Source organism: Pelophylax lessonae, assembly GCF_965119305.1.
Source record: "Pelophylax lessonae genome assembly, chromosome: 7".
Taxonomy (NCBI): Eukaryota; Metazoa; Chordata; class Amphibia; order Anura; family Ranidae; genus Pelophylax; species Pelophylax lessonae.
Window position 1 is genome coordinate 162,745,724 of NC_138774.1, and position 27,940 is coordinate 162,773,663.

At 40.3% G+C, this 27,940-nt stretch overlaps 1 protein-coding gene across 4 annotated transcripts in view; it reads left to right on the top strand.

The window, feature by feature from the left end:
* TENM1 (teneurin transmembrane protein 1) overlaps nucleotides 1-27,940 on the top strand; it is a 1,047,296-nt gene that overhangs the window by 865,958 nt on the left and 153,398 nt on the right. For all 4 annotated transcript variants that reach the window (XM_082262885.1, XM_082262886.1, XM_082262887.1 and 1 more), the window contains one exon: nucleotides 17,679-17,833. In XM_082262885.1, the coding sequence (XP_082119011.1) occupies nucleotides 17,679-17,833 (155 nt within the window). The remainder of the gene's footprint in view (nucleotides 1-17,678; nucleotides 17,834-27,940) is intronic.

Genomic DNA, 27,940 nt, shown 5'->3' on the forward strand with positions numbered 1-27,940 from the left:
AGGGTAAAACAAATCCTAACATCTGAACACAGTTTTGCAACTTTGACGTGTGAGTAAATCTGTACTGCACATATCATCAAAACTACTTAGTGCATCCAGGTGAATAATACCTACTTTTTTCCAGGCAAGACATTTTTTTCATTATTACCAAAAAAAAGTGGCACAACATAGTAAAAAATATATAATTTTTTAAATTTAGCTATACACTATGTTTCTTGCTATTACCAAAACCTACCGCCAAAGAACAGCTGGAATGAATTCTCCTGCTCCTGATAATTACAGCAATAGCACATATGTGTATTTAGGTTAAAAAATAAATAAATATTAACTATGACAAAATGTAAAACTGCTAAAAAAAATATTTTCAAACTTATTTAAGAACTAATAATGACCAGCAGCCTACAAGAAATTAATTTGATATTGAATTACAAATGGATATAATAGTTTACAAGCAGTGCTCAGTCTAAAGGTCCATGATATATACAACAATATATACATAATGGTGCTTAACCGCTTGCCGAACAGCCGCCGTAGTTTTACTGCGGCAGGTCAGCTCTGTCCCACAAAAGAACGTACCTGTAGGTCGCTTTGCAGGGGCCGTGCTTGCCCGCCCGCCCATTAGCCATAGGGGGAGCCAATAAGCGGGTCCGGTGGCTGCAATTGCCGCCGAACACCTGCAATCGCTCCCTGTGTAGACAGAACGGCGGTCTGGCGCTGTAAACATGGCAGACCGCTGTTTTGTCAGTTATGAACACAGGCATCCTGTGCTCCTCTTATTTAGGAACACCGGTCTCTGGGGACACATTTAACCCTTTGATCGCCCCTGGTGTTAACCCCTTCCCTGCCAGTGTCATTAGTACAGTAACAGTGCATATTTTTAGCACTGATTACTGTAGTAATGTCACTGGTCGCCCCCCCAAAAGTATCAAAAATGTCAGTTAGGTTTCCGATATGCCCGCTGTAATGTTGCAGTCCCACTAAAAATGGTCGCCGCCATTACTGGTAAAAATAAATAAATAAAAATGACATAAATCTTTCCCCTAGTTTGTAGACGCGATAACTTTTGTGCAAACCAATCAACGTACACTTATTGGGATTTTTATTGTACCAAAAATATGTAGCAGAATACAAATTGGCCTAAAATGATCAAAAAAATTTGTGTTTTAATTATTATTTTTTTTTTTTGGGAATGTTATATAGCAGAAAGTAAAAAATATTGACAAACAAAGGAAACACCAATGGAAAATGTAAATAATGTATCCACCCAGCACCAAAATTCACTTTCAGGTTATGAACGTGTTGCTAAACACACAAATAGCAGCCACTATAAATAACAATAAAATAATAATATGTATGATAATAGATCAATCACACATTAGCAGCGCTTAAACACAGAATATGCTGTGTAAAAGAGGAATAGATAAAATAATCCACTGTAATTAAAAAAATATGTGAGATGATAAGATCAATCAAACAAACATTAATAGCGCTTAAATACAGCACTGTGCATAAATGGAAGAATGGTAAAAAAAAGTCCACTATCATTAGTCCTTTAAACCACAATAAAATCCCAGTAGCTGTGGTGTTTAAAAGATAGGAGAGATCAGTATGGCCAGAACTAGATATGCCTTCACCACACCTCATGGATGATCACCCTCACATGTAGAAAACTCACCACAAATAAATGTAAATGTGGCCAATGTGATTAAACTTCCCAACACTGACTCCGATGCGTGTGTGAAGGGATCACGTCACCTCCCCTCGGGTTGGATCACATAAGACCAGAGAACCAGCATAATAGGAAAAAAGGAGCAATTAAAGGTGACGTCCGTTTGATATTTTATTAAATAACCAAAAAGCCCCCCTTACAATATGCACTTACAAAAGAACCAACAGATACAAGCGTATAGTATAGCAGCCGAGATGCAGTGTGTCTGCTTAAGCTCACCGCTCTCCGTCCTGTGTCATCAGAGGGCCCTCTGAAGAAGTCAATGACGATATGCGTAAGGGCGTGACCACGCGGCTTCTATATTCCAGACATTCCAGTCATAGCATACCGCTGAATGCCTCTGTCAGGCTTTCCTCGCCGATCAACACCGTAGGACGTAGAGCGGTGAGCTTAAGCAGACACACTGCATCTCGGCTGCTATACTATATGCTTTTATCTGTCTATCTTGCTTTTTTTTTTTTTTTTTCAGAATAGTCGTTCTTTTTGTTTATAGTGCAAAAGATAAAAATTGCAGAGGTGATCAAATACCACCAAAAGAAAGTTCTATTTATGGGGGAAAAAAAAGGACATCAATTTTATTTGGGTACAGCATCACACAACCGCGCAATTGTCAGTTAAAGTAACGCAGTGCTGTATCGCAAAAAGTGGCCTGGTCATTAAGGGTGTAAATCATTTCGGTCCAGAAGTGGTTAAACAAGTAAGTCAATTTGGAAGCTATAAGTGACAGGAGAACCCAACACTAGCTTCAGTGTGGAAAGAAGCACTTGGCACCACTCTGAACAATCCAAAACAATATAATGCTGGTAATTGGAGTGCACTGGTTAATGCCAGAGCCTCTATTGTTTCTGGGTTTTGGGACGCATGTCTACTTTGGGAACTTTGGTTATTTAGAGCATGCTGCTGCCCTACTGCCATGATACTGATGATGTCAATTGCATAAGGCAGGACCTGTCACATCAGCATGCTGGACACCAAAGCCATCTTTTGGGTTAGAAACAAGCGCTTTGTACTCTGATTATATGTGAGTTTATTAGCTCAATACATTTATATCTGTTTTTGAATGTTTTACCCTATGGACATATTTATTTTCATACTTCCATGAGGCTGAGGTGGGTGCATACAGTATATGTGGATGCTCTTGATAAAGGATCAATAGCTGAAGCATTTGATGATGTGATTAGGAGATTTTAAATTTCCATCATTATAACCTTTGTGACCTTTCTATAAACTTGAGGGCCCACACCATCTGGTGAGCTGATTGAATTGTTCACAGTGGTGAGGAATGCTTCTTTCCACAATGAAGCTAGTGTTGGGCTCTCCTGTCACTTATATCATTTGAACGGACTTCATTGTTTAAGCACCATTATGTACTATATATATTGTTGTATATACAGTATGTGTATATTATTTGTTGTTTGTACCTGTAGTAGTGCCCAGAAACAATAGTGCACATGTTACTTTTATTTATCCTACCTAAAACACACTGTCACTAACTGATACTAATTTACATTTTTTATTTATTTTTTTCCTACCTAATACACATTGTCCTTTGACTTTGACTTAGCTCAAACCCCTATCTCTTCCCTTCTCCTAGCAAAGAGAAAAAGATGCAATGTATTATACTTTATAAGGTATATTGTATCTTTTTCTCCATTCAAGAGGAGGAAAAAAAGACAGGCGTGGGCTGTACAGTGACTGATCACTGTGATAGTCAATCAGAAGCGAGTACACCAACCAGGTGTTCGAGAACAGGGCCTCCTGGTTCCTGATCATTAAAGCGGTAGTATACCGCTTTTTGTGACTTTTAACTACAGGTAAGCCTATAATAAGGCTTACCTGTAGGTGCAATTAATATCTCCTAAACCTGCACAGTTTAGGAGATATTTGCACTGCATGCAGCTGCTGACGAGAGAGGCGCATGCGCTCTGAAGATCCGGCGGACCTTCAGCGTTCCTTGCCTGGAAGTGCCGGAAAATGACATGCGCTGGAGTGACATCACAGCGCCGGAGCCGCCGAACCCGGAAGAGACGCCGAGGGATCATATCAGCTCCCACAGCGGTGTCCAGGGGTCCATGTCGGGGCTTCGTTCTAAGTTAAGTATTTCATAATGATGCATACTAGCTCATTATGCCTTTGTCTTGCAGGGTTTTTTTTTTTTTCTTTTAGTATACTACCGCTTTAATACCAGACCAGGGGCTCTCAGTGAGAGCTTGTCCCTGTGCTGGGGGGAGTATGCTGTGCAGCACAAACACAGGGATGCATATATGCAGCCTCACGGATAAAGACCCACTTCCATGAAGCTGCATATATGTGTACAGTCGGCGGGAAGAATTGTGATTAATTAAAAGTGATTAATTGTAAAGTCTCACTTTTTTATAAAAAAAAATAACAAACATGTTATGCTTACCTGTTATAGGCAGTTGATTTTGCACAGAGCAGCCGGGACCCTCCTCTTCTCTGGGTCCCTCTTCGGCTCTCCTGGTCCATCCCTCCTGTCGATTTCCCCCTCAGTAAGCAACTTGCTTTGGGTGCACCAAGCTAAGTTACAGCTTCCTGTGATATGGAGCTGTAACCTGACCACGCCCCTTCTCTCTCCTGATTGGCTGAATCACTTTAATTGACAGCAGCGGGAGCCAATAGCGCCACGCTGCTGTCTCAGCCAATGATGAGGGGTGTCCCGGGCAGCTTAGACACTCCTGCAACATTGCAGGTAAAAGATGGGCTCAGGTAAGAATTAGGGGGCTGAAGATAAAAAAAAAAAAATATGCCTTTACAATCCCTTTAACAATGCATCAGTGGTGGCTGCCATTGCTGACCTTCTTGTGCTAATTGCCTGGTAGTTTCTGGATTCTTCACTTTCTGAATCACTGGCCTGAAACAAGTGAAGTCAGAAGTCTGCATACCTTTTGGAAGTCAGTAATTCAGAAAGAACTGCCAGAAGGTACACATGATAGCAGGAAAGCTACAATTTTAAGGAGAAATTTACTGACGTTGACTGCATATTTCTGTCAGCAGAGGTTTACTTTAATAGCCGTTACTGAACATCATGGTGGACATATGTCTCATTGCTGTCTATATCTTTTCCAATATTTCTAAGCAACATTAATACCAAAATGAAGGTCTACGTGGAAGTCTAATAAACAGTTCACAGAAATCCAAATTTGTTACGATTCACAGATCACAGATTGGATTGTAAAAGATTTGCTCCTTGCTGATATCTATGGCACGCTCCTCTGAACAGGTTAAAAAGCCAGCTTTCATTTTGCCCATCTTTCGACCATGGAGGCGGATCAAATTATTGGATGGTACAGATAAGCTGTAATAAATGACATTCTTAGTAATTGGGTGTTTCCACTCTTCTTTATTTTATTTGTAATCTCTGAGAATGCATCTCCCAGAAGACTGAGCGCAGGCCACAATAGAGAGATTTTCAATTTAGATTTGTGTTGAGAGCTTTAGTTCAGCTTGGTTCCAAAAGGCTGGTAAGAATCCCTTGGTTTTATTTGCACACAGGAATGTCAGCTCAAACATATCTACCCTGCAAATGTTTAAAAGCACCACCTCTCCAGCATGACAAGCATGTCTGCTTCGTTCAGCGGTGTTTATCAGTTGCTGTATTATTTAGCATCCAGGCGCCCATCTGTCAAAGCAGACAACAAATATTCCATATCAACAATTCTCCACTTTTGCAGCAACAAATCACCTAAAATATGAAAAATGGAGGCTAAAATACAATGTTCAGTGGCAAAAAGTAGGGAGAAGCAGCTGACTAGTCTAGTAGTAAGATTTGCTAGTACAAAGATTTGCTGCAATAATATGAATTACACAGAAATGGTGAAACAATCAGAAACATGTCATTGGAGTTAATTGGCTTTGCCAGGGCAAACTTGGCAATTTAACCACTTTACCACCGGAGGATTTTCCTGCTAAAAGACCAGGGGTTATTTTGCGATTTTTTACTGCGTGACTTTAACGGACAATCGCGCGGTCGTGCGACGCTGTACCTAAACGAATTTCACGTCCTTTTTTTCCCACAAACAGAGCTTTCTTTTGGTGGTATTTGATCACCTGTGCGATTTTTTGATCACGCGCTATAAACAAAAAAAGAGCGTAATTTTTGCAAAAACAACAATATTTTTCACTTTTTTTTATATGAAATTCCCCCAAAAAAAAATGTAAAAATCAAAATTTTTTAAAATTTTCGGCCAATTTGTTTTACGCTACCTATGTTTGGTAAAAAAAATCGCAAAAAGCGTATTTTGATTGGTTTGCGCAAAAGTTATCGCGTTTACTAACAAAGGGAAAGATTTTTGTCATTTTTGGTGTTTTTTTTTTTAACGAGTAATGGCGGCGATCTGCGATTTTTTTTGCGGTACTGCGACATTGCGGCGGACAGATCGGACCCTTGACTGACATTTTTGACACTTTTGGGGGTACCAGTGACATTACTGCAGTAATCAGTGCTATATATATGCACTGTTACTGCAAAAATGACACTGGCAGGGAAGGGGTTAACAGTATTGGACAGGGAGGGGTTAAGTGTGTCCTAGGGGCGTGATTCTAACTGTGTAGGGACATGGCTACTAGTGTAAAAACAAAGATCAACAGTTCTACATAGTAGAACTGTTTGATCTTCACTTTTACACAGGGAGAACTGACAGGTGGCTTGTTTACACAAGCCGCTCTGTCTTTCTCCCGCTGTAGCGGCGATCGTAGTGTGACCGGCGGACATCGGGTCCGCCAGTCACACTCCCGCACTCCTCCGTGAACGAGCCGAGGCGGGCGCGCGCCTCGGCGGGCGCGCGCCCGCCCGCTATTGGCTCTGGAAGGAGTGACAGGCGAGCGACGTAGACCTACGTCACTCTGCCTGGCCGGGGCCGACTGCCGCAGTAAATATACTGTGCGCAGTCGGCAAGCGGTTAATACATCTGCTGATGTAAAGTTACTGAAAATACTCTCTGTGTGGGGCTCCCTGCATATAAACAGGTCTTTCAAAACGGTAAAACTGTAAAAAAAGATGTGAATGGGCAAATGGGCTCTGCAATCCTTTGGCAAACCTAAACTGATATGAAAGTAGATGGAAAGGGCTACACATATCCAACCTTTAGATCATACCTTTCCCATTGCTCTTACAGTCTGTGCATACATTTTTAGGAAGCAACATATAATTACCTCTATTTTTAGTCTTTATATGTGGCCATAAATCCTCCAGCTCAACCATCTTCCTTCAAGGCTGGTGGCAATGGACTATCTCCTAGCTGGTCAGCACTGGCATGATAACATATAGTTATAAAATTATATAGTTAGTGAGGTTGAAAAAAGACATCAGTCCATCCAGTTCAACCTATGATGTGTGTGTGTGTCTACTGTTAACCACACATTGTATACCCCTTTATGTTGTGGTCTTTAAGGTGCCCATCTAATAGTTTTTTGAAACTGCTGATACGACTGTTTGCGGAAGAGTATTCCACATCCTACTGCTCTTACAGTGAAGAACCCCCTGCGTATTTTAAGGTTAAACCGCCTTTCCTCTAGTTTTAGTGAGTGGCCACGCGTCTTATTGTATTTCCTTTCTCTGAACAGGTTTTTCCATATCCTAGGGTTTCCAGTACAATATTTGTACATTGATATCATATCCCCCCTCAATCGTCTCTTCTCCAGAGAGAATAAGTTCAATGCTTGTAGTCTTTCCTCATAGCTGGTGTCCTCCATTCCCCTAATTATTTTTGTTGCTCTTCTCTGGACTCTCTCCAGTTCCAGCACATGCTTCCTGGGGACCGGTGCCCAGAACTGGACAGCATACTCCAGATGTGGCCAGACCAGAGTCTTGAGTCTTGTATAGTGGGAGAATAATCTCTTTATTTCTGGAGTGAATCCCCTTTTTTATACATCCCAGTATTCTGTTGGCTTTGCTTGCAGTGGCTTGGCATTGCATGCCACTGCCAAGCCTGTTGTCTACGAGTACCCCCAGGTCTTTTTCCATCCTAGACTCACCCAGAGGTTCGTCCCCCCCCCCCCCCCCGCGAGTAGCTTGCTTTCTGGTTTCTGGCACCCAGGTGCATTACTTTACACTTTTCAACATTGAACCTCATCTGCCATGTAGTTGCCCACCCCATAATTTTGTTCAGGTCCGCTTGTAAGGTAACATCACTGCTAAAATGAATTAGAAGACGTGAATAGGAAAACTAGCAACTTGATATTGTGGTTGATCCTCCTCGAGAAATGTAGCATCCACACCAGCACTAGCAAGATTAACAGGCTTCTACTCAGAACAATAGATTAACTTATTGATAGGTTACTAAAATCAATAATGGGTATTTTGGAAGATTTTTTATGTATGCGGAGTTCCACTTTTATGTTCCGAAATGGCTTATAAAACATATACAACTGTATAAGAGACACCTCCAAATGCTAGAACATTTTTCTAAATTTCTTCCCCTGTTACCCCAACCTGGAATGCTGTATTGTGCAAATACTTCCTTCTGTTCTTCACTAAAGTTTAGCACTGGCCTCCCGTCTTCTGCTCCTCCTTCTTAGTTCTTTACTATGATGGGTGGCTTCATTTAGTTAGTAATTACATAATAGAGTGCCCCAGATTTCCCAGGTCCCATGGCACTCTTCAGCATTTCTAAAAGTATGTGCCAAAATATTAAACATTTAACCCTCATGCAGCCTTGTTTATGTCAATGTGTTTTGCCTTAGTCTGCTTTGTGTCATTTGAAAGAACTATTTTTCCTAAAAATTGTAAACCTCACCCTAGTGGGAGAAAATGTAATGATAAATTTGGACAGTTTAGCTTTTGTGGTGAAGGAATATGAGGAAGAGAAAGCAAATTCATAGTTTATTTCTCTTGTAAAGTAAAAATACTTCAGATGGTAGTTCATGCAAATGAAATAAGCACTTGCTGTCATTCATCAAATCCTTGGAGATATAATTAAAGTCCTTTTTGGTAGGTCAGTCTTAAGTAATGCACAGATATAGAATGCCCATTGACATTATTTTCTAATCAGAAGAGGGATTTTTGGCTTAAAGTAGTTGTTTTATTCCAGAATGATCTGGCAGCTTTTCAAAAGCAATTAGAACTTGTAGTGAGTTTTCCTTAACTTTGCAAAGTTCATCTTTGCCTTAACCTACCACCTGTCATAATTCATGGAAATGTAGAATTCTGGTCTATGAAATTTAAAATTAAACTTTACGCAAACAGCTGTATACACTGATGAAGTACATATATGTATACGATTTTACTTAAAGTTAACGTTTTGTGACTCTATTCAGCCACTCTTAACATTTAGCTTAAGTCGCCCCAGTGGTGACGTTCATTAGAACGAAACGTACGTCGGGCGGTAGCAGTAGCAGTGACGTGGTTCAGATCAATATGCCTATTTTATCCTCTTTCTTGTAAGTATATCTCTTTTTTAAAAAAATATTTTTCCATGGATGCTGCGCATTGAGATGTCCCCTCCTTTCCCTATGTGCATTTGCTTAATTTACTGAACTGAGGTGTGAACATATGTGGCTTGAGGAGAAGTGGAGAGACGATGTATGCTATTGTTTGAATCTATGAAGTGTCATATTTTTGCCTGAGGGGGCTTATTTGTCAAAATACTTTTTTCTGACCCGTAAGGGTCAGACTCTATGGAATTAATATATGGAGGTGGTTTAAGGAGAAGTGGAGACCATGTATGCTAGTACTGGAATCTATGAAGTGTCATTTTATGCCTGAGGGGGCTTACTTGTCAAAAGGCTTTTTCTGACCCGTAAGGGTCAGACTCTCTGGTAAAAGGCGAATACTGTTTTCAGTGGTGTTGTGGTGATTGTCCAGTTCATTACCCTATTCGGAAATAATTATACCTATTAAACCATTTGGTTGTTGGGATTCTTCCTGAATCCTGATCACACAATATTGTTTCATAGGACTTTGCACAATTTATTTCTACAGTTGCACGGATTCACGTGATAGATAAGAATTCTTTTTACAGGAGTCTTTTTTTTTTAATATGTTTATTTGGTTTTCAAAAAGAGATTACAGAAGAAATGACACTTTGCTACAATGTAAAGTAGTGAGTGAGCAGCTTGTAGAACAGTGTAAATTTGCTGTCCCCTCAAAATAACTCAACACACAGCCATTAATGTCTAAACCACTGGCAACAAAAGTGAGTACACCCCTAAGTGAAAATGTTCAAATTGGCCCAATTAGCCATTTTTCCTCCCGGGTGTCATGTGACTCGTTAGTGTTGCAAGGTCTAAGGTGTGAATAGGGAGCAGGTGTGTTAAATTTGGAGTTACCACTCTCCCTCATACTGGTCACTGGAAGTTCAACAGGGCACCTCATGGCAAAGAACTCTCTGAGGATCTGAAAAAAAGAATTGTTGCTCTACATAAAGACGTCCTAGGCTATAAGAAGATTGCCAAGACCCTGAAACTTAGCTTCAGCACGGTGGCCAAGACCATACAGTGCTTTAACCGGACAGGTTCCACTCAGAACAGGCCTCGCCATGGTCGACCAAAGAAGTTGAGTGCACATGCTCAGCGTCATATCCACCCAAGACATCTCTATTTGGGCTAGCTTTTTCAAATCTGCCTCAATTTTGGCTATTAGAGGTTTGTTGTTGGCTTCCTCTAGGGTAGCAAAAGAAAATGGTGATTGTTATGTCAAAGGTATGACATGGTTGATTCAGCCCAAGTGTACAGCAAGTCCTCTTTCAGTTTGGTTGTAATTGGTTGGGGGATATTTAGATCCATCACTAGGGACTTGGAATGCTTAACCTTGTAATAATATATCTCACTGAATTCAGTTAGGATGTCATGAGTTTGTGGGAGTGAAGTTTGGGGGTTTGTTAGCATTAGGATAATGTCATCTGCAAAGAGAATAATAAAATGTGGTCTTTTCCTAAATAGGAAGCCTGTTATTGACGGGTGGGTTTGGATCCTCTCTGCCAGGGGTTCTATCATTAGGTTAAAGATCGACGGGGAGAGTGGGCAATCCTGTCCTGTGCCGTTGGATATGGCAAATGGTTTGGATTGTAAACTTGCTGTGTACACCTGGGCTACAGGAATGGAGTATAGTGCTAGAATAGCAAATAAAAAATACATTTCTGAAGTACTTGTGACATATATCCCCAATTAACTCAGTCGAATGCCTTTTGGTGCAGGTTGGTGACAGTACTGTATCTCTTTAAGAACATTAGGTATTGATTCACCATAGTATAAAGTGCATTGGTGTGTATGCTGGGACAGACTTTTCTGCAAAGTTTTTATTGATAGCTAACTTTATCTGATGTTCTGTAATGGAGCAGAAACCTACTCACTCTTCCCATCTCTAAACGCAGAACCAAGTGAGGTAAAATGAATAGGAGCTCAACCCCCCAACCCAATGCAAGTTAGTATTAAATAATATTTCCATTAAGTAGAAATGTAGTTTTAGAGGAAAACATCTAGAAATGGTTGTGTGTAAGCATTTTAGCATTTTATTTACCTCTTGATGTCAGCTTTCTTGCTGTTTTTTTTTTTTTTTTCACTGAAATGGTCTAGACGTAAGCATAAGGGTGGCTTAATAAATGCAAGCAATGTGACGGGTTTGAGAGGTGCTTATGATAATCAGTCCTGTACTGACTAACACCAGAAGAGTTATAATGCTTGCTTTCAAGTGTCAGAAGCACTTGTCTTCTTGGCCAGACTTTTCTCAGAATGATAGATATGCTTAGTGTGATCAGTTGCTGATTGTTTCCATCACTATGGAGAAGGGAACAAACCTGTCACTAAGCATGTGCTGCATCTAATTGAAGGCTATGCTTGGTACATTAATATTTCTAAAAATCGGCATGTCTGTTTTTAGAGAATTACATTTTTGCTTTTCTTACAGTTTTTGCACCTAAAATTAATAGAAAGTGTATGTTACCCTAAATATTTTTTTTTCAATGTGTGTGTGTTCACATAAGTGTATTTTTAAAATCTTAATCTTTATCATTTTCATGTACTTTTTCCATCTGAAGTACCTGGTTGATCCTGCCAGTCACTTTTCCTCATCGCTCTGACCATATAAAGCACAAAAGCTGATCTGTGCTTGCATGGTCACTTGTTATCCCTTGGTGGGCCATACAGTGCTGACACACAGCATGCCTGTATTGGGTAGTTTATTCAGCCATCGCACCAACCATCTTTCCCACCAATCACAGCCCGCCTCTGGCACACACCGCCTCCCCACCATAGCCTGCCCCTTGAACACTCCCTCTGCTCAAACACAGCTTGTATCTTGCCTCAGGCTGAACATACTATGAATTACAGGCACACTATGTGTCTGCACAGTGTCCTGTAACCCTACCACCCTGTATCAAGAAAAAGAGATGCATGGTCACATTACAAAACTTTTTAACCTTGTATAAAAAATAAGAAATTAATCATTTCTGAAACTAAGCAAACGCAGTTATAGTACCTGCCTGGTCATACCTGTATTAGAAGTGTCTAGAACATTAAACATTTAACACATTTGAAAGGATTATTAGCGTTTACTGAGAGTAAACTCATTCCCAACACCCTCAGTAAATGCTTAAAACACAATTTTTAGTATGGTGTCTTGCAGCTTTAACCCCCTGCCGACCGCCAGCAGTACATATACTGCAGCAGGTCGGCTCTATCCTGTGAAACTACGTAACCGTACGTCGCTTTGCGGGACCGCGAGTGGGTGCGCACCAATTCACCACAGGGGGAGCCAATCAGCGGGTCCAGCAACCGCGATTGCCGCTGGGCACCGCGATCACTCCCCATAGAGGCAGAACAGCGGTCTGCCTTTGTAAACACAGCAGACCACTGTTCTGTCAGTAATGAACTCAGGGCGTTCATTCAGTAAATACACCCCCCTCACAGTTAGAAAGCACCCCATAGGGACACATTTAACCCTTTGATCGCCCCTGGTGTTAACCCCTTCCATGCCAGTGTCATTACTACAGTAACAGTGCATATTTTTAGCACTAATTACTGTAATAATGTCACTGGCCCCCCCCCCCCAAAAGTGTCAAAAATGTCAGTTAGGTGTCCGATCTGTCCGCCACAATGTCACAGTCTCGCTAAAAAATCACTGATCGCCGCCATAACTAGTAAAAATAAATAAATACAACTGACATAAATCTGTCCCCTAGTTTGTAGACACAATAACTTTAATGCAAACCAAAAATATGTAGCAGAATACAAATTGGCCTAAAATGATGAAACATTAGATTTTTTATTTTTTTTTTATTGGGAATGTTATATAGCAGAAAGTAAAAAATATTTTTTTTTTTCAGAATTGTCCTTTTTTGTTTATAGTGCAAAAAATAAAAATTGCATAGGTGATCAAGTACCACCAAAAGAAAGCTCTATTTGTGGGGAAAAAAAGGACATCAATTTTATTAGGGTACGATCGCGCAATTGTCAGTTAAAGTAACGCAGTGCCGTATCACAAAAAATGGCCTGGTCATTAAGGGGGAGAACTTACCAGTCCAGAAGTGGTTAAAAAAGAAAATATTAAGCTATTTCTGTAATATTCAACATGTTAGCAGACATACAGTATGATTCCAGCGTCCAGCGCTTCTTCTCTTTCAGATGAAATGACTATCGGCGTCCTCCAACTTACTTCCTGGGAGCCCAGGCTGACAATGTCACACCCCTTAGAGCTCCGTTTTATCAATACATTTAACACAACTGCAGAGAATCACTCATTTTTTGCACCCTTTTTCTGTGCATTACATTTTGACTAAGGTAGTACCTTGCCTGGCTGAAACTAAACTGAAAAAAGTCGATTGATTATCACCCCCCCCAAAAAAAAAAAAAAAAAGACACTGTAGGAGAGTGAGAGTAAGGCATCTAGCATTTTCACAAAGACTCTTTAGAAATGTCAATCTACATATTTATGAGAACAACAGATTTTATTTAACCACTTTACTACCGGAGGATTTTCCTGCTTTACGTCCAGGCCACTTTTTGCGATTCGGCACTGTGCGACTTTAACTGACAATTGCGCGGTCATGCAACGCCGTACCCAAACAAAATTTACGTCCTTTTTTTCCCACAAACAGAGCTTTCTTTTGGTGGTATTTGATCACCTCTGCACTTTTCTTTTTTTGCGATATTAATAAAAAAAACGACAATTTTGAAAAAATAACAATATTTTTCTACTTTGACAGTTAAAAAATATCCAATATATTAAATTTTTTGTCATATATTTAGGCCAAAATGTATTTAGCTACATGTCTTTGACAAAAAAATTCTCAATGAGCGTATTTTTAACTGCTTTAAGACCGGAAGATTTTACCCCATTCCTGACCAGGCCATTTTTTTAAGATTCGGAACTGCGTTATTTTAATGGACAATTGCGCAGTCAGGCGACACTGTACCCAAATTAAATGTATGTTCTTTTTTTCCCCGTAAATAGAGCTTTCTTTGGTGGTATTTGATCACCTGTGCGATTTTTATTTTTTGTGCTATAAACAAAAAAAGAGCGACAATTTTGAAAAAAAAACAATATTTTTCAATTTTTTTTATATGAAATCCCCCCCCCCCCAAAAATGTAAAAATCTACATTTTTTTACATTTTAGGCCAATTTGTTTTTTGCTACATATGTTTGGTAAAAAAAAAAATCGCAATAAGCGTATTTTGATTGGTTTGCGCAAAAGTTATCGCAGCTACTAACTACGGGAAATTTATGTCATTTTTATTGTTTTTGTTTTTAACTAGTAATGGCGGCGATCTGCGATTTTTTTTTGCGGGACTGCGACATTGCAGCGGACAGATCGGACCCCTAACTGACATTTTTGACACTTTTGGGGGTACCAGTGACATTACTACAGTAATCAGTGCTATAAATATGCACTGTTACTGTAAAAATGACACTGGCAGGGAAGGGGTTAACTTTATTGGTGATCAAGGGGTTAATGTATGCCTGGTGCTTACTGACGTGTGTGGGGGGAGGAAACTGTATGATACAGGGACAGATCGCATGTTCAGCTATGCTGAATCCTGTAATCTGTCCCTGTCTGTCACTTAGGAGATCCGCCCGCTTTGTTTACACAAGCGGGCGGATCTCCTCACTCGATCCCCGACGATCGGGGAAGAGCGGCGGTGATCACCGCCTCTCCTCCCCTGCCCCGACTCCCGCTGTGTCTGAATACAGCGGGAGCGAGCCTCCGGCGGCGGCGCGCGCGCCGCCCACGAGGGGAGGAGTCCAGCGACGTAGACCTACGTCGCTGGACGATAACAAGCGACTTTGCCGCAGTACGCTCAATGTGAGCGGTCAGCAAGTGGTTAAAGTGTCATAAAGGCATTTTTTTTTTTGTTTGTTTTCAATACAACAGTGAAAGAGTTAGACTCTGTATGTTTTTCTTTATCTATGTCCCCACTGAGGAGATTGACCCCTCTATTTGTCCTGGTGACCATTCTCACGGTTCCTATTACAGCTACCTCAAATTTTGAATTTTGTTCACTTAAAAAGTGATGTGCTCTAAATTCCTGTTGCATCTTTAGAACATAAAGTGCAACATAAAGTCCTCAGTGGGACACACCAGGAGCGTAACCGGAGTCACGGTAACTATTCTCTCTGAGAGAACTGCACCATGCAAACTGGTGAACGATAAATAAAATAACATTTTGTACAATCATAGTTATTGCATTTCAAAAATTCAATGTAAGTGTCCATATCCTTTGTATCAGAGAATAGTGTGTTCTTTTTGGTGAACCTTGGTAACACACCCTCAGTGCTTGTCTCCACATCACCCTCTGTAAATAGGATCTCACCTTCTGAAAGCAATATGAGGACAAAGCTTCTGCTGTGGCAGACACGTTCATTATTAACTTTACTAAGTGGAAAAGTACGTTTTTCAATAATAGAGAACATTTTGTAACCTAATTGAAGCTGAGAAACAAATACGGTTTAATGAATTAGAAGCAAGGCAATATATGACTTTTGTAGCTTGCACATCAAGTAGGTACTGCTCCTAAGAATGTAGAGACCCCTCTTAGCAAATTATATTATTGAAAGTATTGAAAGAGATTTTTTGTGGTAGACATACAGTATATTTTATCCATTTTAAGGGGTAGGTGCACCTTCAACTCCCATATCTAGATTCTGCCCCATGACAAAAACTGAAATATACATTGCCCAGACCAAGCACAGGGTTTTTATCTTTAGCTGTTCCCAACAGCTCGTGAAATCACAGACATGTACTTGGTGGGCCATAAAGAATAATTACTGTAAATGTCTCTAGCTCAGAATATTCACTGACCTTATTCTATATGGAATTCATGGGCTAAAGGTTAACATATCCTTTAGTTTATTACTTTATATTAGCTATTATTGAGCTTTGTTATTTAGTAATACATGAACATGACTAAAAATTAGACTTCTAATAAGCCAATATTAAAAAAAATTGGTGAGGATAAGTCTTTTCATTTATACTTGTTGGTCTTTAGGCCTTTTTTCCTTCTATTTGCTTTCACCATTGCTAAGTAATACTCAGAGCTCAAACACATTGGAGTTAATTTACTAGAGGAACAGAACATATGCACTTTGCAAACTGAATTTCTAACTAATAATACTCTTTTTTTGTTGATTTTGTTTTTTGGCACACAATTGGGTATTCTTTTAAAAATTATTTTTTTACTTTGTTTCACTTTGTAAAGTTAAAGCGGAGCTCCACCCAAAGGGGAAGCTCTGCTTGTCTGCCTCCTTTCCCCCTCCACGGCCAAATGTGGCACCTTTTGGGGGGAGGGGGGAGCGGGTACTGCCGCAAACTCAGCCTGAAGTTTGGCCCCCCTCCTCCTGCCCCCGCAGCCAGCCCATTCACAAAATGCGGTGTGCTTCATTCATGTGCAGTAGGGCAGTGATCCTCAGCTCCTGTCCTCAGGGCCCACTAACAGGCCAGATTTTAATTATTACCTTGGGGAGATGCAGACTAGAGTACTGCAATCACTGAGCAGCAAATTATATCACCTGGGATGTATTTCAGTTATCTTGCAAACCTGGCCTGTTAGTGGGCCCTGAGGACCAGGGTTGAGGACCACTGCAGTAGGGGACCAGCTGTGAAGCCGCAAGGCTGCACTGTTGGTTTCCCATAGTGGAGATGGTGACAGCAGAACCCGATAGCCGATTCCTTTGTGGCAAACTCAGGTGGAAGTTCAGCCCCCCTCCTTCTTCCACCCCCAGCCAGTCCATTCACAGAGCGCACACATGCATAGTAGGGGACCAACTGTGAAGCTTCAAGGCTACACTAAGACAGTTAATTGAAAAGCAAGGGGGATAAATGAAGGTGTGTGGAAAACACACCTTCATTTATCCCCCTTGCTTTTCAATTGACTATATACAGGGATGGAGACACTGAGCAGTGCTCGCCAGTGTCTCACTTAAAGTCCCACAATTGCCCATTTATTGTACACTAAGCCAGTTTCCCTTAGTGGAGATGGCGGTGGCAGCACCCGATAGCCGACTGAAAAATCAGCTCGGGTAAAGACACGTTGGATTTCTGAACAGCTAAGTGTCCTAATATTAAAAGTCAGCAGCTACAGTATTTGTAGCTGCTGACTTTTATTTTTTTCTGCAGGAGCTTGGAGCTCCACTTTAACTTGTTCCACTAATTTACCTGCCAATAAGTAGGATGGGTGGACCTTCTGTATATACTGTATGTTACATTGATCTATATTTTAAAAAATGTATTTTATTGAAAAGTTTTAAGAAACAGCTTGGTAATATTTTTTGGTATTTTCCTATCGTGAACACTTAACTGAACATTTCCAAGGCAGCATAAGCAATATTTCAAGACCTTGTATACACATGATGGATCAGCAGTTTTGTAGACAAAAGCTAGGCTGTTCTCTGTCTCTGTAATGATGCCATAATATTGTAAACTATTCTTACTGACCACTATGCCTTGTGACAGTAAATTCAATACATTGATGAGAGATTGTGATTTTCATCATCTCCAGGTATAACTGTTGATGCACGTGGGTTTATTTATTTTGTTGATGGTACCATGATCCGGAAGATTGATGATAGAGGCATCATTTCAACAGTTATAGGACTAAATGGTTTAACCTCAACTCAGCCATTAAGCTGTGACTCAGGAATGGACATCAGCCGGGTAAGAAATGTAATCTGCTGCTATTCAATTGTAGTAAATGTATGTAATGTGACTGTTGGCTGCTGTGAAGGTATTACAAGGTCAGTCCACTCAAAGTGGATGTTTTTATCCTTTGGTAAATGTTTATTAAACCACCTTGTGCTGTATCTCAGAGACTCCAGTGATTCGATTTTTGCACTCTGCATACCTATCACAGGCATTAATAGGAGGTCTCACTATGCCTTTTGAACTTTTATTTAAAATTATGGAAATGCAACGTAAAGAGTAAGAACTCACCAGGATGGGCATGGACCCCCAAACCTCATAAATGGGAACAAAAGACCCATAAGCTGTGACAAGAAAAATAAGCATTCAATAAGTGAAAAAGCCTGAAACAGAAACATTACTTTTGGGTGGACTGACCAATTGAACAACTATATAAACTTTCATGGTTAACGCTGGATATGGTTTAGCTTTACAGTAATAGATTGTGATTGACAACAGCAGATATCCTCTCAAATTTGTGGATATTTATAATGCCATAGAGTAACAATTGGCTGAAAAAGTAGACTTAGATGTAGACTGTATTTATATACTTAATTTATTTCTGTAGTTGTAGGGGAAATACTTCCTCTGTATCAATCAGAGACTGTATACACTGGCATATCCTTTTATTTTGTTTTCTGTCCTAAGACCCTCATTTTTTGAGTTAACAGTACTTACCGGAGGATAGACACCTTCTATATTATCTGTTAAAAAAAACTTTATGATGTGTAAGAGTGTGCATCAATTACCATTGCTTTTTTTCTTGCACCTGCAGTACGGCAGAAACAGAGAGTGTGATTTACTTGTTGTATATTAGCTAGCTTTCTTTGTCACTGTAGGGAGCATTCTAATGTCTATTAAAACAGTAAAGAAAGATATTATAGGTTAGCCTTGTTATCTTTAGACTGTACCCCACAGCGGCCAATTGGATTCAAGCTTTTATTGGGGAATGGTTTCTTTCTAGTGCATGCCGTGATCTTATTGGTGGCTGTGGGACAAAAAGGCAAAAGAGTTAAGTCCATAATTTTTATAGTATAATTTGACAGGTATGTTCTGTAGTACTTAGGCACAATATCACACCTACCTTAGGTTTTTAAACAACATTCAGGTGAAAACAGAAAATTAGGCTTAAAAATACATACATAGAAAAAAGTTCAGCTGTAGTACGCCAGAGCATTCCACAGTTTTTTGTAATAAATTTGATTATCGGGGATCCCCTTTTTCTCACTTGTGCAAAGTTTGTAAAGGTAAAGTTCTTCCCTTTTTTCCATTTTCATATCACTTGCCCCCTGGCTTGATAGTCATCTAGATGAGAATGAAAGTTCGCAAGGAATAAATATGTAAATGAATGAGCTTGTCAAGAGTAGCTTGCCAGACAAACTTCAGCACTCAGGATTAGTCTGATAAACCAGGCATTGGATGGTGGGTGGTAATTGTAACTAATTTACCAACCAGGCATAGGGTGGTGGATGGCAATTGTAACGAATTTACCAAAAAGATTGATGGGTAAAAAACTGAAAATATAAAATCAGAAATAAGGGATGACAATTTTGGAAAATGATTGGTAAATGACAATATAAATGATATGTACCAACGGTATTAAAAGGTTTTGTGTAGGATAGCCCTACAAAAAGAGTGTTAAACATAGGTAAAACTAGGAGCTGCAGCTAGATGACCAAGAAGGGCACTCTGGAAGAAAACAAAAAAATTAAAAAAAACAGCAGGACAGCACATTGGCTAAGTGGTTAGCACATTGACTAGCAGCGCTAGGGTCACTGACGTGAATCCCAACCACGATACTACCTACTTGGAGTTTGCATATTCTCCCTGTGCCTGCATGGGTTTCTTCTGGTTACTCTGGTTTCCTCCTACACTCCACAGACATGCTGGTAAGCTAATTGGATCCGGTCTGAATTGGCCCTAGCATGTGTATGTATGAATTTGAGTTAGAGACCTAAGATTTTAAGCCCCTTGAGAGCAGGGACTGACGTAAATGTACAATATATATGTGAAGCGCTGCGTAAACTGACAGCACTATAGAAGTCAATAAACCAAAAACTAGTACAGCGCTACCTATTAATAAAGTACATTAACCACTTAACCACTTAAGCCCCGGAAGATTTTACCCCCTTCCTGACCAGGGGGTATTTTGCGATTCGGCACTGCGTGACTTTAACGGACAATTGCGTGGTCGTGCGACGCTGTACCTAAACGAATTTGACGTCCTTTTTTTCCCATAAACAGAGCTTTCTTTTGGTGGTATTTGATCACCTGTGCGATTTTTTGATCACGCGCTATAAACAAAAAAAGAGCGTCAATTTTGCAAAAATAACAATATTTTTCACATTTGTTTATATGAAATTCCCCCCAAAAAAAAAGTAAAAATCAAAATTTTTTAAAATTTTCGGCCAATTTGTTTTATGCTACATATGTTTGGTAAAAAAAATCGCAAAAAGCGTATTTTGATTGGTTTGCGCAAAAGTTATCGCGTTTACTAACAAAGGGAAAGATTTTTGTCATTTTTGTTGTTTTTTTTTTAACGCGTAATGGCGGCGATCTGTGATTTTTTTGCGGTACTGCGACATTGGGGCGGACAGATCGGACCCTTGACTGACATTTGTGACACTTTTGGGGTTACCAGTGACATTTCTACAGTAATCAGTGCTATACATATGCACTGTTACTGTAAAAATACACTGGTTGTGAAGGGGTTAACTTTATTTGGGAGGGAGGGGCTGTGTGTATCCCTAGGGGCGTGCTTTCTACTGTGATTGGCTGTGGCTTGAGCTGTAAGGACACTGATCAACGGATCTACATACTAGATCCGTTTGATCAGTGTCTTTACAGCGAGGAGAATGACAGGCAGCTTGTTTACACAAGCTGCCTGACATTCTCCCTCTCCCCCGCCGATCGCCGAGTGACCGGCGGACATCGGGTCCGCTGGTCACACGCGCGGGGGGGTCCGTGACCACGCGGGAGCGGGAGCACGCCTCCGGGGGCGTGCGCTCGCTCCCTAGACCCTCCCAGGCTAGTGACGTAGCCCTACGTCACTTTGCCTGTGAGGGGCTGACTGCCGACGTAGATCGGCGTTAGGCAGTCGGCAAGTGGTTAAAGGCCTTTTTCTGGCATTTGTTGTTCACAAGTTCTTTTTCATTTTATTGATTTATTTAATTTTTACACTGCCCCTTTAAAAAAAATGTCTGATCCCTTTTAAGCCCCTTTCACACTTGTGTGATTTTTCTGCGTCTTGGGACTGCAAAGTCGCATGACAAGTCATACCCCATGATTTCCAATGAGTACCGTATCTGTGCGAATTCAAGTCACAGTGACTTCAAAATAGTCCCTGCACTACTTTGGTCCGACTTTGATGCAACTTGAGGTCCATAGACCTCTAGGTAACACAGGCTTTGCTTCAAGTCCAGTCAAAGTCATGTAAAATTGCATCAAAATTGAGGCAAAAAATTGCGCGACTTTCAGGTTGCACGAGCGTGAAAGGGGTCTTATTGCTGTCACAAGGAATGTAGTCATCCCTTGTGACAGTAAAAGGCAGTGACAGGTACTCTTTATGGAGGGACCTGGGATTTAAAAGACCCCAGACCTCTCTACTGCACTTAAAAGTATTCAAAATGCCAAGATCTGCATTGTTGAATACTGTCATTGTTTTAAAATTGGCGCTGCTGGTAGGCGAGTAAACTCAGAAATAATGTTGTGACGTTGATTCTAGGTTTTTACATCGGAGACCAGATAAAAGCCGAATCCAGCAGAAGGTGGTGGGAGGGGGGTGTCCCCTCCCGCTCCATGTAATAACAGCCAAGCGGTTGCTTAGCCGCATCGGTTGTTATTACTAGAAAAGCTCTCAAATTGTTGCAGGGGCCCAGCAGTTGTCTCAGAATTCGAGTAGTTTTTTCAGTACCTTCACTATAACAATGCCTCACAGTATCAAAATGCCCCCACAATACCACAGTGTTCCCGCAGTAGCACAGTGCTTTTATGGTATTACAATACCCTGCCAGTATCAGCAGTACCGCAGTACCCTCACAGTATTAACCTCTCTGCAGTATCACAATTGCCCCAACAGATTCAGAGTGTCATAATGCCCCAGCAGTATCACAATGCCCTTGCAGTATCACAGTGTCACAATGCCCCAGCAGTATCACAATGCCCCTGCACTATCACAGTGTCACAATACCCCAGCAGTATCACAATGCCTCTGCAGTATCACAGTATACCTGCATTATCAGAAAACTCCAGCATGTTCACATTGTCTCAGCAGCACTACAATGACCCCACAGTATCACAGTGCCCTGTAGGGTCACTCCTACGGCACCACTGTGTATTAGCAGTATCATAGTATCTCCACAGTATCACAGTTGAGATATTCACTTTAAAGCCATCACAGAGGACAAGGGGCACTCTTTACCTCTAGAGGTCTAGAGGAAAAGAGATTTTGTCTCCAAATACGGAAAGGTTTCTTCACAGAAAGAGCTGTGAAAATGTGGAATATACTCCCTCCTGAGGTGGTTCTGGCTAGCTTTAAAAAAAAAAGCCTGGATTCTTTCCTAGGTGTAAATAATATAACTTGGTACTAATATTTATAGGTAAATTTGATTGAGGGAATATCTGATTGCCTCTCGGGGGATCAGGAAGGAAATTTGTCCCCTGCTGTAGCAAATTTGATCATGCTTTGCTGGGGTTTTTCACCTTCCTCTGGATCAACTGTGGGTATAGGATTGTGTATATGGGATTGTATGGTTTTGTTTTCTTTATTGTTTTTTTGTTCTTTATTGGTTGAGCCAGATGGACTTCTGACCCAGCATATCACAGTATTCCTCCAGTATCACAGTTCTCCAGCAGTATCAGCCAACTCCTGCAGTATCACAGTACCCTGAGGTATCACATTATACTAGCAGTATTACACAACCCACATACTATCACAGTACCCTGAGGTATCACAGTATCCTAGCAGTATTATGTAACCCACGTAGTATCACAGTATCCCTGAGGTATCACCGTGACCCAGCAGTACTATTGTACCCCTGAAGTATCACAGTACTCTCAGAGAGTATCACAGAACCCCCACAGTATCACAGTCTCTCCTCTGTGTCCAAGTATTACTGTGTCCCTACAGTATTATATTGCCCCCATAGTTCCACAGTTCCTCTACAGTTTTACAGTGTCCCTGCAGTATCAAAGTGCTAAAGTTCTCCTTCAGGACTGCAATACCCCTCACAGTTTTACAATCCCCCCGCAGTACCACAGTACCCCGCTCTATCATAGTATGCCCTCTGTATAAGAATGTCTTTGTAGTAAGGCAATGCCACCACATTATCGCTGTACCCCTATAGTATCAAAGCAGTTGTCAACTCATCACCCCTCTCCAGCACTCCCACCATACTCACTTGCTGAGGTCCCTACAATGCCTGATGGGTTGCACTGAATTTCCATGGCGCCTGCCTTTTCCTACTGTCAATTAGGCATTCTGGTCAGTTCAGTAATCTGTAGAAATGTACAGCCTTTTATTTTTCTTCTTTCCTTTCATAGCCATTCTTTCCCTTTCCATTTTTTTTCTTTCCTTTTCAGCAGTGTGGCTCTAATTAAAGTAACCCCTAGCTCTTTTTAGCAATTTGATTAAATAAGATTACACAAAATGTGAGTCCTAAAAGACTGCTAATCTATCTCCACTACCAACAATGCAGCAACATCCTCCCATCCATGGTGTCTATTAAACTTAGCATAATTTGTAATATGGTAGTGAAAAATGCTAAGCTAGCCACTGCATCAAAGGACAATTTATTCTACTGCTTGCATTTAGAAAAACGTTAGCTCATAATTTGCATTTTTACTGTGTTGGTATTCATTACGAAATTACTGAATTCTAATCTTCACTAGCCCAAATCCTTCAATTTAGGTTGGCAACTTTTTTTTTCTTATCCTTAGGCTAATGTTTGTCAGACCTGAGCATGCCTTTTCAGAGAATGTGTTCTTAAACCTAGAATAATTCCACAGGTAGCTAGCCCCATTTGTGGAAAGATATGCTGTGCGCTTGAAAATATACAAAGGCTTTACAAATGGCATTTTATCTTTATAAAGTTAAGAATATCTGGCAGCATTCACTGAACATGAAATATACGTGTTTAAAAACTGTGGCCTATTTGCCTTTAATCCATTGAAATGGCCCATATATGTATACAGAATTTTGAAAGGCAAAGCTTCAAAGCCATTTTGTAGTATACCAGCTGGAAGATTTGAAGGGGATGCTGGGGAATATAATACAGACAACAGCAGTTAAATTCAAATTCCAGAAAATTAGACCGTTAACGCTGCATAGCAGAGAATTAGAGATATAGCAAACTCAGCATGTAATATAATGATAACATGAATGTGTATTTTATTCGAATGAAATGTACTTTATGGATCAGTTTAATAATAATTCAAAACACAATTACAAAGATCTGAATCTTCTAAACAATAGGAAATACATTGTTAGTTGCAAACAATACATTACATTTTAAAATCTACTGCATTTTACCAGATAGATCAAAATATTACAGCATGCTACATGATATAAATGTGTGTGTGTGTGTATATATATATATATACTGTATTTTCTGGCGTATAAGACTACTTTTGAACCTCAAAAAAATCCTCCCAAAAATGGGGTGTCATCTTATACGCCGAGTATAATATCTCCAAGGTAACCTAAGTATAAGTATTTCCTGTAAATGAAAATTAGGGGGGTCGTCTTATACGCCCAGTCGTCTTATACGCCGGAAAATACGGTGTATATATATATATATATATATATATATATATACACACACACACACACACATGCTGTGTATATAATATATGTTTATATATATTTATATACAGTACATAGTGTGTATTTATACAGTATCTACAGTATCTTCACATTTTTATAAATATTTTATTATATCTTTTCATGTGACAACACTTAAAGAAATGACACTTTGCTACAATGTAAAGTAGTGAGTGTACAGCTTGTATAACAGTGTAAATTTGCTGTCCCCACAAAATAACTCAACACACAGCCATTAATGTCTAAACCACTGGCAACAAAAATGAGTACACCCCTAAGTGAAAATATCCAAATTTGGCCCAATTGGCCATTTTCCCTCCCCAGTGTCATGTGACTAATTAGTGTTACAAGGTCTTAGGTGTGAATGGGGAGCAGGTGTGTTAAATTTGGTAAATGTTAATCACTTCAGCTCAGGAAGGTTTTACCCCCTTAATGACCAGGCCATTTTTTTGCGATTCAGCACTACGTTACATTAATGAAAAATTGTGCGGTCGTACAACGCTGTACCCAAATACAATTAGTGTCCTTTTTTTCAAATAGAGTTTTCTTTTGGTGGTATTTAATCACCTCTGCGGTTTTTAGATTTTGCGCTATAAACAAGAAAAGAGCGACAATTTTGAAAAAAACACGATATTTTTTTAATTTCTGCTATAAAACATTCCCAATAAAAAAAAATTAAAAAATCAACATTTTTTATCAGTTTAAGCCAATTTGTATTTTACATAGTTTTGGTAAAAAGCGTATTGCGCAAAAGTTATAGTGTTTACAAACTACGGGATAGGTTTTTGGACTTTTATTTATTTTTTGTTTTTATTAGTAATGTCAGAGATCAGCGATTTTTAGTGGGACTGCGACATTGCGGCAGACAGATCGGACCCCTAACTGACATTTTTGACACTTTTTGGGGACCACTAATACACTAATACAGTAATCAGTGGTAAATAATATGCACTGTTACTGTATAAATTACACTGGCAGGGAAGGAGTTTAACACTGGGGGTGATCAAAGGGGTTAATGTATGCCTAACTGTGCTTACTGACTGTGGGGGGGAGGGCTCTGTGACAGGCACAGAGAGATCGGGGTTTCAGCTTAGCTGTAACTCCTGATCTCTCTCTGCCTGTGTGACAGAAGACTCGCCTGCTTTGTTTACATAAGCAGGTGGGTCTTCTGTCAGTTTCTCTGACGATTGCGGGAGGCCGACAACAATCGCCGCCACTCCTTCTGTGGCCCGCATACCACTGTGTTTAAACACAGCGGGAGCATGGCTCCAGCGATGCAGGAGTGCTGCTGAGCCCACATGCACTACATCAAGTTAATCTACGTGATTTTGCGCAGCCAAGTCGCCCTGCCACAGTATACCTGCATGGGGCGGTCTGCAAGTGGTTAAAAGGTTATCCCGCGCTATAGATCTATGTTATATGTTATGTGTGTGTGAATCTGGCTGCTGCCCCCACTATGAACAGCCACCCAATGATGGTGTCCCAGTTAGTAAGTAAAAAAGTGCTGATGTGCAAGTGAGTAGTGGCGCTGCCTGGTGAAATAAATAAATGTGAATGGTGGTATAAAAATAAAAGTTCCTTGGTATGTTTGTTTTGAGTGGCGTTCAAACCATACATATAATTAAAAATATCAATATGTAAAACCTGTGCTGTTTTATCAATAAATTAACTGTGATATGTGCCAATTAATTATAGCATATAGTTCATACAGATATAATAAATTAAATATAATTTTCATGCTATTCACATCAAAAAACTAAATTGACTGGGTGCCATATACTAATCCATTCAAATAAGTGCAAAAAGTGCAAAAAAGTGCAAATGCCAATAAACAGTGAACTATAGCAGCAAAGGACCCCTTGGTAGGGAGCAAATCTTTCCATATAATATTGGTGAACAGTGGTACACTTGTGCTCAATATCCTATTTAGAGTCCGTTGTTCAAAGGTGCCACTGCCCCTTTGAAGGTGCCACACAATAGGCAATGTCTTTTTATAATAAGGCAGCAGCTCCAGAACAAAAAACAATCTCTTGTTATATATGACTGCAGGTCCAGGAACACACCCCCATTGTGCGGTAGCTCACAGTGCTCTCTCTCGTGTTCCCCCTTTGGGGTTACACTCACCAGATTATAGGCCCCTGGTTCGGGGTAACCAGCTTTAAGTAGGTGTCTTTTCCACGAGCGGCTCTTCTCCCCACACTTTCACTCAATGGGGCTTGCTCCACATGTATATAAAATGAAAATATACATAGTGCAGTATCTTTAAAACTGCATTTTATTATATTACAATCACTTACATGTAGGTACAAGACTGTTGGTTGGTCAATAATGTAAGGGGGTGGGGCACAGTGATGTAAGGGGGGTACAATGATGTAAAGGGGGGCACACTGAGGTAAGATGGAGTGGGGCACACTTATATAAGGAGGGAGGGACACTGATGTAAGGGGGGTACATTGATGTAAAGCGGGGCACACTGATATAGGTTGGGGGCACACAGATGTAAGGAGGATACATTGATGTGGGGGGGCACGTTGGTTTAAGGGAGGATATTCTGATGTAAGGGGGGCACATTAATGTAAGGGGAGACTCTTATGTAAGGGGGCACTGATGTAAGGGTGGAGCTCTAAACATGCAGGGAAGGGACTATTGTAAGGGGGGGCAAGTGGGGAACTGATATAAGGGGAGGCACTGATTTAAGATGGGGAATTGACATAAGAGGTGAACCTGATATAAAGAGGGAAATTGATGTGAGGGGCTACTCTGGAGTAGGAGGGGGCAATGATGTAAGGGGGACTCTGATGCAAGGAAGGCACTATTGTAAAGGGGGACACTGATGTAAGGCGGAAACGATGTAAGAGGGGACATTGATATAAAGGGGGGAACTGAAGTAAGGAAGGACTTTGATGTAAAGGGGGAAGTTGATGAAGGGGATGCTCCTGAAGTAAGGGGGGACACTATGTAAGGAAGGACACTGATATAAAGTGAAATACTAATGTGAGATTGGGCATTATTATAAGGTGGGACTCTGATATAAAAGAGGATTCTAATGATAGGAGGGACTCTGATGTTAGAGGAGATTCTAAAGTAATGGAGGGAATTGATGTAAGGGAACACTAATGTAAGTGGGGACACTCATTTTAGGGGGATTTCAAAAGTAATGGGGGACACTGATGAAAGGGAGGACGGGGGGAATAATGTGAGGGGCACACTGATGCAATATAATAATATTTTTTTTAAAAATAACATTGTAAAAAATTAATGAT